The following is a 14268-nucleotide window of genomic DNA, read 5'->3' as shown; positions in this document are numbered from 1 at the left end:
CTTTCTCGTGATGGGTTTAAAATGGACCCAGGAAAGGTGCAGGCTATCGTGGATTGGGTGCAACCCAGGGATATCAAGGCGCTACAACACTTTTTGGGTTTCGCTAATTATTATCGAAGGTTCATTAAGGGGTTTTCTCAAATTGCCAAGCCATTGACTGACCTTACACGGAAAGGGGCGGATCTGCAGAACTGGTCGCAAACGGCTGTCCAGGCCTTTCTTGAGTTAAAAAACCGGTTCATGTCCGCCCCAGTCCTGGTACAGCCTGACCTCGAGGCGCCGTTTGTTGCTGAGGTGGATGCCTCAGAGGTGTGAGCTGTTCTCTCTCAGGGCCCTGCTGCTCTGACTAATCTGCGACCATGTGCGTTCTTCTCCAAGAAATTCACTCCAGCTGAGAAGAACTATGATGTGGGTAACCGTGAATTATTGGCGGTAAAGTTGGCATTCAAAGAATGGAGGCATTTTTTGGAGGGTGCTGTTCACCGTATTACTGTCATCACTGATCATAAAAACCTCGCGTATATCGAGTCCGCCAAGAGATTGACGCCTCGACAAGCGAGGTGGGCTCTTTTCTTTTCTAGATTTCATTTTTGTATTACTTTTCAGCCGGGGTCTAAAAACGTGAGGGCAGATGCACTGTCTTGTAGTTTGGACCCGGTGTCACCTCCGGAGCCTCCTTCCTCCATTCTTCCACGAGGGGTGGTGGTCGCTGCCTTGTCGTCCGAGTTAGAGGCTGAGGTCAGGGAGGCTCAGTCCTCAGCGCCATCTTCCGCTCCAGACACTAAACTGTTTGTCCCTTTGCACCTCCGGTTACGAGTACTTCAAGAGTTCCATGAGTCCGTACTTAGTGGCCATCCTGGAGTTACAGCCACTCGCAGGGCTGTTGCTCGACTGTTTTGGTGGCCGTCTCTTCACTCAGATGTTGCTCGGTTTGTGTCTGACTGTGCTACATGTGCCCGTGCTAAGGTATGTCGTAACCGGCCGGCCGGGGAACTGGTTCCATTACCTGTTCCTGAAAGACCATGGACCCACGTGTCCATGGATTTTATTACGGACCTCCCTGTCTCAAATGGTATGACTGTGATCTGGGTGGTGGTGGATCGTTTTAGTAAACAGGCACATTTTGTTCCCCTCTCCGGTCTACCTTCTGCTGCGACCCTTGCCAACCACTTTATTGACCAGGTGGTTCGGTTACATGGGTTGCCCCTGAATATTGTGTCTGACAGGGGGGTACAATTCATTTCTCGGTTTTGGAGGGTCTTGTGCAGGAGGTTGGGAATTGAGTTGTCCTTCTCGTCCGCCTATCATCCCGAATCTAATGGGCAGACGGAAAGGACGAATCAGACCCTTGAGCAAATCCTGCGGTGCTTGGTTTCTGCTCAGCAGGAGGATTGGTGTACGTTTTTGCCCCTTGCGGAGTTTGCATTCAATAGCAGAGTCCATCAGTCTACGGGAACTTCTCCCTTCTTCTGTAATTATGGGTTTCACCCTCACTTCGGGACCTTCTCTAGAGTGGATTCGGGGTGTCCAGGGGCCGACTCCATCGTTCAGCATCTGGGGGAGGTGTGGAAGGAGGTACGGCGGTGCATCGTGACGGCTCAACAGTCCCAGAAATGCCAACGGACAAATGCCGTTCTCTGGGACCCCCCTTTCAGGTGGGGGACAAAGTGTAGCTGTCCACTCGGAATATCAGGCTCAGAGTTCCGTCTGCTAAGTTGGGTCCTAAGTTTATAGGGCCCTATGAGATCCTCGAAGTGATCAACCCGGTGGCCTTTCGGTTGCAACTGCCCCAGACCTTGCGTATTCCCAATGTATTTCATACCTCCTTGCTTAAGCCATTTGTCCCTTCGGTGGTGGATTCTCAGACCCCTCCGGCTCCGATACTGGTGGACGGTGAGGAGGAGTACGAAGTTCAGCGTATTATCGACTCTCGTTGGGTTCGTAGTTCTCTCCAGTATCTGATTCATTGGAAGGGTTACGGTCCGGAGGACCGGTCCTGGGTGCCGGCTCGCTCCGTGCGGGCCGATCGGTTAATTGCGGCTTTCCACCGGAAGTATCCTGGGAAGCCTGGGGTTCCAGTGGCCCCCCCTTGAGGAGGGGGTACTGTCATGATTCGCCTCCCTATACACATGGCTAGGGGGCGGAGCCTTCTCTTAGGCCTCACTTCCGGCCCCTGGATGCCTTTAAAAGCTGACACTTCCAGTGAACCATCGCCGGCTATAAGCTTAGCGCTGCTTTGCCTGTGATTGCTGGTCCTGTGAGTGATATCCTGATCTGTCTGTTCCTGTGCCCCCGTGCCCTTGTCTGTGTTCTGTCCCCTGGTCGTCCCTCCTGTCCTGTGTCCCCCCTCCTATTCCCCACTCTGTTGCTTCCTCCGGTACTGACCTTGGCCTGACTTTGACTCCGCTTTTGCTCGTCCCTCCGGTCCTGCTTCTGCCCGTACGGTGTTTGACCCAGCCTGTCTGACTATTCCTTGCATGCTCTGCAGCTCTGCTTCTAAGCTGTGCTGATTAGGCAGTGCATGAGAATGCTGTGCATTTCCTTCCTGGTTCTCATTGCTCTGTGTAGTGTCGTCTGCTGCAGAGCCCTGGCTCCCGCTGGTGGCAGCATTACACCTATAGGTCTTGTGTGTTTGCAGTTCATGCCCAGCCCTTGGTTTTAGGCAGAGGGAGGTGGGGGGGGGGGGGGTTGTAGAAAATTCTAGCACTGCAGGTCTTGATTACATGAACGTGGCTAGCTTTGACTAAGTTCCAGGTCATGTGTTCCTTTGAGACTCTCACTCTGCTAGGGAGATTGAGCAGAGTGCAGTGTATGGAAACTGCAGAGACACAAGGCTGTTTAATGTTAGCTTTGCAGTGGCATAAATCTGTTTGGTGTTGGAAGCTACAGGACCACAGGCTGAAGGGAACACTGAGACTGGTAGGACCGTACCCCTTGTTTATGGAAAGTTTGCTCCAGGAAAATGGACTGTAAATTGTTCAACTGTGGGAGGCACGGGGCAGGCAGTAGTAGTTGTGCTTGCAGGAATCAGCACGACGCAGCGCAGCCGCTCGCTAACCCCATGCCTCCCCATCGCCACACACAGGATCACTCCCAACTCGTCCGCTCCACACTTCAGTTATTTTCAGAGAACATAAATGAGATGCCATAGCATTTGATTTCAACAACTTGTCTTTACTTTCTTTCTTTAGTTACAATTCCTTTCCGCTTTCCTCCACTTCTTTCCTTCACAACATCTGTTAACGTCTTGGTTACACGGTCACCGTATTCAGACCCACAGGAGTTCCTTCCAGACTCCATTTCGTAAATAAATTTAGTGGCCGACCGTCTTCCTGGCACCTGGGTTCTGCAAGATACCGCTAGGCCCCTCATTTCCCCGTTTAATGTCACTCTGGCGTTGACCGGATCATACAGTCTCCTAAGCTTTCCGTTCCCACCCACAGGGATGCTTGCGCTAGGAATAGCTTATAGCATTTTAACTCCTCGATTGCTGGCTAGGTCAATAAAAAGCGTGTCCTTCTCCTTGAGGGCGCCACCGACCTTCGGTCTCACTGGGGAATTCGTAGGGAAATACGCTTCCAGGAACACAGCCGCTGCCCCGACTACCAGACTATACCCCAAGCACAGGGGACGTGAATAGTCCGTCCTCCAACTTGCCAGACTCACATATCCGTGATCAAGGGATGACTCTTAGAGTTGGAAATCAGTCTCGATCTGGGCTTTGCCTATTTTACTTCTCCTCTGGGACTCTCCTCCCTTTCTCTCTCTAACTGCCCTATTTATAGTGTCCTGTCCTCCTCTATTAACCCCCTCTCTCTCTCAACACAGGTGCAAATAACATGATATTTGGGCCAGACTGCCACCTGGTGGCGACCCACACACAATACTATGCATTAGAACACAATATACTCAACCCTTCAGTGTGCTGCAGTTGTGCAGGGGTGGGCTATCCCCAACCCTCCCTACACAACACTGACGTGTGTGCCAGCTGAATGAACTGGTAATTTACTGTTATAACTTTGTGATCAGAAGAGGCTGTTTCTGATTGTTGAATCCCTGAGAGTTGTATAAAATCAATAGATCTGCAGGTTTGAACCAAACCATTTTGCCTTCATGAACGCTACCTAATACCCATCCGACTGCATGAATCCGTACAGTATATATCTACTTTACAACATATTTACCCAGACTTCATGAAGGTCTTGGCTGTCAATCAACTTTGCTGGGGGAAAGAGGAGGTAAACTGAAACTGAATATTGCTGAAGTATAATATGACATTCATATTTACTGGAAAAACAGGATTAAAGTACAGATGGCATCGAGAAACTTTCCAATAAGCACTGTAAGGAGTGTTTAAAAAGGAATATGTCACCAGGTTTTTGCTATGTGATTTGAAAGAAGCATGATGTAGGGACAAAGACCCTGATTCCAGAAATGTATCACTTACTAGGGCTTCTTGCTGTCATTTTGCTAAAATTACTGTTTCTCTCTGCTGCAGATCTACCAGTCCTCTGAATGCTGAACTCTGTATAACCCAGCCAACATCACTGATTGGTAGATTGTCAATGTACACAGAAAGTTGCCAATCAGTGGTGGGGGCATGGTTAAAATGAAGGATGATATAGCACGAGACAACTAGTCATCTAGTGATAATATCTTGCTGATAAAATATTAATTTTATTGAAAAACAGCCTAGTAAGTGATGCATAACTGAAATCAGGGTTTCTGTGCCTACATCATGCTTTTTTCAGATCGCATAGCAAAAACCTTCTAAAAGATTCCCTTCAAAGACCCTGACACTGTAATGGCCATGTGAAAAGATACCTGGTGCAGTTAGCAACTAAACCAACAGGTGTCGCTTAAGTAAAACCAAACAGAATATACTAGCAGAAACCCTTCGAGGAACAGAACCCAGGGGAGAGTAATCAAAACAGGCTGAGGTCAATGCACAGAGAGGTAGCGTCAGGACAAAATGGGTAACCTAGACAGTCAGATTAAGCCGAGGTCAGTAAACCAAGGGAGTCAGTCACAGGATAGGGAAGAGAATGGACAACAGAGATGGGAAAGAAAGGAGAAAGAGGCTAATATAGCAGGTGGTCTATGGAGGAAGTTGGGCAATACACCGGGACGGGTAGAGACAAGGAGGGGAGATGGAGGGGGTCACAGGGAGGTCAGAGAAAGCAGACACGGGCAGAGGAAGGCAGTCAGGAGGACTGGAGGAGGGGAGCGATAGTGGGACAAGATCAGGGAAGACACAAGCAGGCAGATCACTAGCCGAGCACTAACCGAAGCCGGTAATATCACTGACAGCGAGGCAGCAGGGTCGGGTCTGCTATAAAGTGGAAGAAGGTCCAAATCGAGGTTAGAAGGACCCCTCCCACATGGTCAGGGAGAGGCTAAAAACCCAGAGGGGATGGCACGGGGTAAGCCAGCTCTGCATGGGGCCGGCCAGCAGAGCAATGAGAGAAACTGACTCCGCAGGACGACAGGCCTGCAGAGCATGGTCATGACAGGTCATGGCTGTTTTAGTGACAGATCTTCTTTAAAAGTTCACTTGAGTTATCTATATTATTTCTCTTTCAGTCATGGCATAAGGCCTGTTTCCGTTGTGCTAAGTGTGGGAAAGGATTGGAGTCTACAACATTGGCAGATAAAGATGGGGAGATCTACTGCAAAGGTAAGTAGCTACTACATTTTGCTACATTTATTATAGAACTCAGTAAGAGCACAAGATACGCAGCACAGGCTACAATTGTCCTGCTTTTGCATGTTAGTGGGAAGGAAGTGTACCATACTATCAATATACGACATGTCACTCATCTCAGTGACAGCAGCATGCTGTTACCTTTGACAGTGACACAGTCAGTTTGAATGACTGTTCTGCACATTTCTCTTCTGCCATTGTAACAGTTAATATCTTTTCAACTGTGGACTTTAAATTCCATCAGTGTCGACTTTTTTTTTCTTTGCTGCCTAATTTCCTAAGTCGCAGTGTACCGCCCCAGGGCTCGGCCGCAGCCGAGCCACTCGGATCCAGGCTCATCGGTGGGTGGCTCGAGCACCTCCGGGGGTCACGTCGCTCTCAAGGGAAGCTGGCGCTACTTGAGGGGTTTCGGTGGGGAGGTTCACGGCCGGAGCCGCAGTTTTGGGTTTAAGTTCGTGACGCCACCCACGGGTCGTGGTGAGTGTTGACACCACCGCTGCCGTTGACTAGGCTCCCGGGGACGGTGTTGCGCAGCCAGGTGTTAACCCCTCCGTGGGTAGGGGGTTGATGGTCCCGTGGCCCGGTTGTTGGGGTTAGGGTGCGGGCGTGTTGGCGTGATGCGGGGCGGTGCGCAGCCCGAGGGCACTGTTGTACTCACTATGACACATACACTGGAGTCTCTGGTAAACCAAAAAGATGGGGGTCGGTTCCCGCAGCCGGCTACGTCTGGTCCCCCACCCGGTTTGGTGGCTCCCGCCTTTCTCCTGCACCTCGTTTTGTAGACTTTGACTGCCTGCGCTTCCCCGGCTTTGTGTGTGTGTTGGGAGAGCCCATTTGCCCGCAGACGCTGGCCCGTGGGATCTCTCTACCTGAGCGGTGGCTTTCTATCCCCCTCGTTGGGCTGTTGTCTTCAGTCGGGACTTGGGTGGGAAAGAACCTAAGGTCCAGACACCAATCAGTGAATTTGACTCGGTCCAGTGGTTTCTGGGCCTCGTTCTGGGTCTGAGTACCCCTCCTGGTGCTCCGGTTTCCAGTTGGTTCCCCGATTCGGTACCGGCGGGCCACTACCCTGTCCCGGTCCCTTACGGATCCACCAGCCGTTTTCCCGGCTCCTGCAGGCGGCAACCACCGTCTGCCACCTGGCTACGACCCAGATCCCCGACAGACGTTTTCTTCTTTTCTACTACTCTCCTCTCCTCCCTAACTTCATCTGCATGCTTTTCCCACCTCAGGCTATCCGAACTCCTCGGTGGGCGTGGTCAACAGCCTGGCTCCGCCCCCAGGTGTGAACGTCAAAGCCTGAGAGGGGAGACTCAGGGTTTTTAGGTTGGCTGCTGTTACCTTTTTCGGGGACTGGTGTTTGTGCAAGGGCCTGTCTGTGACTACCTGGCTAGTTCAGGGCGTCACAGCAGCACTTTGTGGGTTAAGAAAGACATTTTACCACAAACGACTCCCTGGGCCCCCCATATACCGTATTTTTCGGACTATAAGACGCACCCTGGTTTTAGAGGAGGAAAATGGGAAAATAAAACTTTAAGCAAAAAATGTGGTCATGACACATTGTTATGGGGCGAGGATCTGCTGCTGACACTGTTATGGGGGTAATGTCCCCAAATTCTCTACTAAGGTACCCCATCCTGGTAATGATCCTCCTGCCTTGTATATGATCCTGCTATAAACCCCCATCCTGCTCCTATACCAGCATCCTGCTCATATTCCCCCATCCTGCTCATATACTCCCATCCTGTTCATATACCCCATCCTGTTCATATACCCCGATCCTATTGATATACCCCCATCCTATTGGTATACCCCCATCCATCCTGCTCATATTCCCCCATCCATCCTGTTCATATACTCCCATCCTGTTCATATACCCCATCCTGCCTGCTCATATACTCCCATCCTGTTCATATACTCCCATCCTGTTTATATACTCCCATCCTGTTCATATGCTCCCATCCTGTTCATATACCCCCATCCTGTTCATATACCCCCATCCTGCCTGCTCATATACCCCCCCATCCTGTTCATATACCCCCCATCCTGTTCATATACCCCCATCCTGCCTGCTCATATACCCCCCCATCCTGTTCATATACCCCCCATCCTGTTCATATACCCCCATCCTGCCTGCTCATATACCCCCCCATCCTGCCTGCTCATATACCCCCCCATCCTGCCTGCTCATATACCCCCCCATCCTGCCTGCTCATATACCCCCCCATCCTGTTCATATACCCCCCCATCCTGTTCATATACCCCCCCATCCTGTTCACATACCCCCCCATCCTGTTCACATACCCCCCCATCCTGTTCACATACCCCCCCATCCTGTTCACATACCCCCCCATCCTGTTCACATACCCCCCCATCCTGTTCACATACCCCCCCATCCTGTTCACATACCCCCCCATCCTGCCTGCTCATATACTCCCATCCTGCTATATGCCCCCATCGTGCTCATATACCATCCTGGTATATGGCCTGTATCCTATAGCACAGAGAAAAAAAATAAACGTTTATACTCACCTGTTCCTCACTCCCTGCAGCACCGATCATATCTTCCTCTCTGCACCACTGACCTGCGTGTGTGGAGCCGTTCCCCTGCTACATCGCGATGTCTTCCTGTCTGTGCCGATCAGCTGACCAGCTCAGCACAGATCAGCTGACCGGCACAGACAGGAAGATATCGCGTGCTGCCCACTGCTCCACTCACGGGGACGGGTGAGTGTACTGATTCACTGCACCACGCGCTGGTAATGACACGCGGGGAGCAGTGAATACAGCCGCACATGATCACTCCAGGCTGTAATTGCCAGGGGTGATCATGTGGACCGGCTCTTTGCTATGCGTGCGTCCCCGCTCGTCCTCCCGCCCACCTGTCAGTGCCGGCTTCAGCGCTGAGAGATGGGCGGGAGGATGGGCGTGCATATGTAATGAGCGGGCCCACGTGGTCACGGCAGGCGCTGCTGCTGCCTGCTCGTGCCCCCGATGACCCGCAGCACCCTCATTCCCAGCCGCAGCCCTATAGTCAGACCATAAGACGCACCCCCAACTTTCCCCCAACATTTGGGGGGAAAAAAGTGCGTCTTATGGTCCGAAAAATACGGTAATAGATGATTTGTTACCTGTGCCTTAGGCTAAGGACACATGGCGAATAAAACGGAGCTAGTGGAAAGCGATAAAAAAAATCACATTGCACTCGAGCCAATGTTACTCTATGGGGCAGCTCCCATGAGCAATTTTTTTTCTCAACCCTAATCAAACTGAAAAAACAATTGCAGCATGCTGCAGGTGGAATTCGATTAGTTTTCTCTCACACCCATGCAAGTCTATGTTGCTGTGAATATTGCATTAGACTCCGCCATTTTGTTTTCCCACGTGCGTAAAACACTGTTGCCATAAGCAACAAACACAAAATTTTGAAAACATATATTAGACATAAATGGCTTTCATGTGGTGTAACAATCATTACCATAGAAACAAAAAAAGATCACAAAGCCAAAGACTTATTAGCAGGCCCTCGTACTATTGAGCAATGTCGGCTAGTGTTTTTTTTCTCATGCCGATTAAGCATGAGAACAAAAATGTAGCTTTGTGCGTTTGGCAGCATACCCTAGCTGACTGGCACCCATACAACTCTATGGGTGCATTTGAAACATTGGACTACACTCGCATGACATCTGAGTGCAGTCTGAAATATGCAGACGAGAATGGAGAAAATGGAAAATATTAATCTCTCCATCTTCTCCACACCTGTCACATGAAAGAGAATCAGATATCAGTGAATGACACTTGGCTCATGTTCGCAGCAGAGATTGAGCCAAGCGTTGTTAGCGTATCGTATGCGATTCTCTTGTATTGGAAGTCGTACTCTAATGTGACCACGGCCTAATGCTGTTCCTTTTTCACTGGTTGTTGGAAGACGCTATGAAACCCCATTAGTTTGTTTTTGGATACACGAAAAACTAATAGAACAATGATTGAAAAAACTGACACACGGATCAAACTGTGGAAATTCGCATTCAAAACAGTGATGAAAATCAGTCAATTTTTATGACTTTGAGAGAGAAACAAATCTGAATGGGGTGTTAATGGCTTATAGCAAAAAAGAATGTAATTGTTTGAGGGGGGGGGTAGGTTTTTTTTTTTTGTTTTCTTCTTTTTTTTTTTGCTGACTTGAAGGTCCAACCACTGGAAACGCCAACGGTTCTGAAAACAGCTTTGTGAATGGATTGGAGATGCACATGCTCTGCGTTGGCTCCATTCATTTTTTATGACAGTGTTGCCCAACTCCCATCATCAAGGCCCACCAACAGTGCATGTTTTCAGGATTTCCTTAGCATGTGTTGGAATCACCACCTGTACAGTTGATTAAATTATCACCAGTGCAATACTATGGAAATCCTGAAAACATGCACTGTTAAGGATTGGAGTAAAGCGAGCTTTACACACAGCGACATCGCTAGTGATGTCGCCTGTGAAAGCACCTGCCCCCGTCGGTTGTGCGTTACGGGCAAATCGCTGCCCGTGGCGCACAACATCGCTAGGAACGGTCACACGTACTTACCTGCCTAGCGACGTCGCTGTGGCCGGCGAACCGCCTCCTTTCTAAGGGTCAGTTTGTGCGGCGTCACAGCGACGTCACTAAGCGTCCGCCCAATAGAAGCGGAGGGGCGGAGATGAGCGAGCGGAACATCCCGCCCACCACCTTCCTTCCTCATTGCCGGCGGCCTCAGGTACGGTGATGTTCATCGTTCCTGCGGTGTCACACATAGCGATGTGTGCTGCCGCAGGAACGACGAACAACCTGCGTCCTGCAACAGCAACGATAATTGGGATTAGAACGACGCATCAACGATTAGGTGAGTAATTTTGATCGTTAACGGTCATTCTTGCGTTTCACACGTAACAACGTCACTAACGAGGCTGGATATGCGTCACGAATTCCGTGACCCCAACGGCATCTCGTTAATGATGTCGTTGCGTGTAAAGCCCGCTTTAGTCAACACTGGTTTATGGGTCTGCTGAGTACAGCTCTCAATGATCTACAGTCCTATAGACAATTAATAGAAGAGAGGTCAAGCATCCACCCCTCCGATTGATTCACGATGGGGCTGCAGGTTTCTGTTCTCAGGATCTCTGGGGATTGCCTCTGTTGGACACCTAGTTATTTCCAAATATCAAGGTTTCTTGGCAACAAAGCTTAAATTGTATTTCTTTTTATTTTAGGATGTTATGCCAAGAACTTTGGTCCAAAAGGCTTTGGATTTGGTCAAGGTGCTGGAGCTCTAGCTCACACAGGATGAACATTCCATGAATACTTGTATGTCATCACTATTATAAGCATGCAATGGGCTTATTGCTGTTATTTCTTACATGCTGCAACTGAGAAGATTATATTTTACATTTTTCTGCTTTCACCTGATACCTGTAGTGGGTTGATTTTACTTAGCTGTAAACACTCCAAATGCACATAGTGTAGCACATGCCGAAACGTTGAGAAAATTAATAGAGGACCTTCAAATAAATTGATCACTAAAAAGATGTTTCCCACCCTGGGCTGAGAAAAGATGATTACGGGGTTGACAGCTGCTGAACTGTACCTTTTTGTTACTGAGTACAGTATCAACCCTACAGGAGGAATAGAAATCATGTCAAACGTTGCGTCCGCTATAGTAAAAGGAATAGTGAGTAATACCATTTAATAACTAGCACTACAAGGAAAAACAAAATGCATTTTTACATTAACTAGTGATATATAATATAGAATTTAGTAGAAATATATTTAGGTGGAGAATCACTAACTAAATTGCATAGTTTGGATTACTGTCTGTTTCTTTCCACTCTAGTAAAATGTTGTTGCTAAATATAATAAAGGCATATGAACATCCAAGTGTGATTATTGTGTTTAATTTAATTGTGGTTATGCACAACCATTGAAAAGCAAAGGTACATCATGTTATCCAGTTACTGTATCAATATTCTAAGAGTCATGGCAGCTTTTAGGCAGGTTTGGAGTGAAAATAAAAATAAAAAAAACTAAACTCATTTCCTATATACTTCAATTTCATTTTCTATCTTTTTGGCCGAGTGTGGAACCGAGAGGTTACTTCCAGGATACAGCAGGCCACGACAGAGGAACGAGACCAGACTAGGTTTAAACGCAAACTCTTTATAACCTGGTAAAGGAATCGTGAGTGAAACAAATGTGGTACGCAAATATCGACACAAAGAAAAGTACTTAATGAACCAAGATCAGGGTGCTGAGCCAGGGACCGATTCCAGTAGGAACAAGAACCACCGGGAACAATTTACCTAACCGGGAACTTCTGGAAGCAGTAGAAGGTATAAATCACTGTGTATTAAGGGCCTGTCCCTGGACACCAATTAAAAATCTTAACCCCTTCACCCCCGGCCACTAAAACACCCTATTGACCGGGCCATTTTTTGCAATTCTGACCAGTGTCACTTTGACAGGTTATAACTCTGGAACGCTTCAACGGATCCTGGCGATTCTGAGATTGTTTTTTCGTGACATATTGTACTTCAAGTCAGTGGTAAATTTAGGCCGATATTTTGTGTTTGTGAAAATTTTGCAAAAATTTTGAAAATTTCGCAATTTTCAAATTTTGAAAATGTATGCCTATAAATCTGAGAAATATGTCACACAAAATAGTTACTAAATAACATTTCCCACATGTCTACTTTAAATCAGCGCAATTTTCGAAACAAAATTTTTTCCGTTAGAAGGGGTCAAAGTTAAATCAGCAATTTCTCATTTTTCCAACAAAATTTACAAAAATTTTTTTTAGGGACCACATCACATTTGAGGTGACTTTGAGAAGCCGAGGTGACAGAAAATACCCAAAAGTGACCCATTCTAAAATCTACACCCCTCACTGCTCAAAACCACATCCAAGAAGTTTATTAACCCTTTAGTTGCTTCACAGCAACTAAAGCAATGTGGAAGGAAAAAAATTAAAATTTTACTTTTTAAAACACAAAAATGTTACTTTAGCCATAAAATTTTAAATTTTCACAAGGGAGAAAAGACAAAGTGCACCATACAATTTATTGTGCATTTTCTCCTGAGTACGCTGATATCCCATATGTGGTAAAAATCAATTGTTTGGGCGTACGGCAGAGTTCGAAAGGGAAGGAGCGCCATTTGAATTTTTGAACACAAAATTAGCTGCACTCATTAGCAGACACCATGTCGGGTTTGAAGACCCCCTGAGGTGCATGTCGGGTTTGAAGACCCCCTGAGATGCCTAAACAATTGAGCTACCCCACAAGTGACCCCATTTTGGAAACAAGAGCCCTCAAATAATTTTTCTAGATGTTTGGTGTGCACTTTGAACACCTGGGGGCTTCACAGAAGTTTGTAACGTTGAGCCGTGAAAAGAAAAAAATAAAATTGTTATCACTAAACTGTTGCTTCAACTAGGTAGCTTTTTTTCACAAGGGTATGAGGAAAAAAATGCACCATGAAATTTATAGTGCATTTTTTTCCTGAGTACGACGATACCTCATATGTGGTGGAAAGTAATTGTTTGGGTGCATTGCGGGGCTCAGAAGAGAAAGAGCACCATTTGACAGCAAAATTGGTTGGAATCATTAGCTGACGTAATGTTGCATTTGGAGACCCCCTGAGGTGCCTAAACAATGGAGCTCCCCCACAAGTGACCCAATTTTGGAAACTAGACCCCTCAAGGAATTTATCTAGATGTTTAGCGAGCCCCAAGGGACTCCACACAAGTTGATAATGTTGAGCCATGAATACAATTTTTTTTTTCACCACAAAACTGTTACTTGAACCACGTAGCTTTTTTTTCACAAGGGTATCAGGAAAAAATGTACCATAAAACATATTGTGCAATTTCTCCTGAGTACGACGATACCTCATATGTGGTGGAAAGTAATTGTTTGGGCGCATGGCAGGGCTCAGAAGAGAAAGCGCACCATTCGACAGCAAAATTGGTTGGAATCATTAGCAGACGCCATGTCATGTTTGGAGACCCCCTATGGTGACTAAACAGTGGAGCTCCCTCACAAGTGACCCCATCCCCTCAAGCAAATTATCTAGATGTGTGGTGAGCCCCTTGCACCCCCAGAGACTCCACAGAAGTTGATAACGTTGAACCGTGAAATTTTTTATTTTTTTTTTACCACAAAATTTTTGCATCAACCAGGTAGCTTTTTTTTTTTTTTTTTTTTTTTTTACAACGGTATCAGGAAAAACGGCACCATAAAACGTATTGTGCAATTTTTCCTGAGTACGCAGATACCTCATATGTGATGGAAATAAATTGTTTGGGCGCATGGTGGGGCTCAGAAGAGAAGGAATGCCATTTGACTTTTCAAACGCACAGACGCGGTGCACTGATCGACCGCTGCAGGACGCACATTCGGATGAGATACAAAAAGCGTCGGTGATACGGAAAAAAAGAAAAAAAGTCACGCCAAAAATTGAGCAGGGATGCAGATCCGTTATCTGCATCCGTGATCAGTGCTTGGCGGGACGCACTGACAGATGAGGTGTAAAAATGGACAGGATA

The 14268-nt window shown here is 47.4% G+C and overlaps 1 protein-coding gene across 1 annotated transcript in view; it reads left to right on the top strand.

Moving 5' to 3' along the window:
• LOC142291356 (cysteine and glycine-rich protein 1-like) overlaps positions 1–11603 on the top strand; it is a 66751-nt gene extending 55148 nt beyond the window's left edge. Inside the window, exons 5-6 of the mRNA XM_075335825.1 lie at positions 5584–5677; positions 10940–11603. Of these exons, the coding sequence (XP_075191940.1) occupies positions 5584–5677; positions 10940–11016 (171 nt within the window). The 3' untranslated portion in view covers positions 11017–11603. The remainder of the gene's footprint in view (positions 1–5583; positions 5678–10939) is intronic.
• Positions 11604–14268: the final 2665 nt, after the last annotated feature.

This window comes from Anomaloglossus baeobatrachus, chromosome 2 (genome assembly GCF_048569485.1).
Source record: "Anomaloglossus baeobatrachus isolate aAnoBae1 chromosome 2, aAnoBae1.hap1, whole genome shotgun sequence".
In the NCBI taxonomy this organism is placed as follows: domain Eukaryota; kingdom Metazoa; phylum Chordata; class Amphibia; order Anura; family Aromobatidae; genus Anomaloglossus; species Anomaloglossus baeobatrachus.
This window is presented reverse-complemented; position numbering and strand designations above follow the sequence as displayed.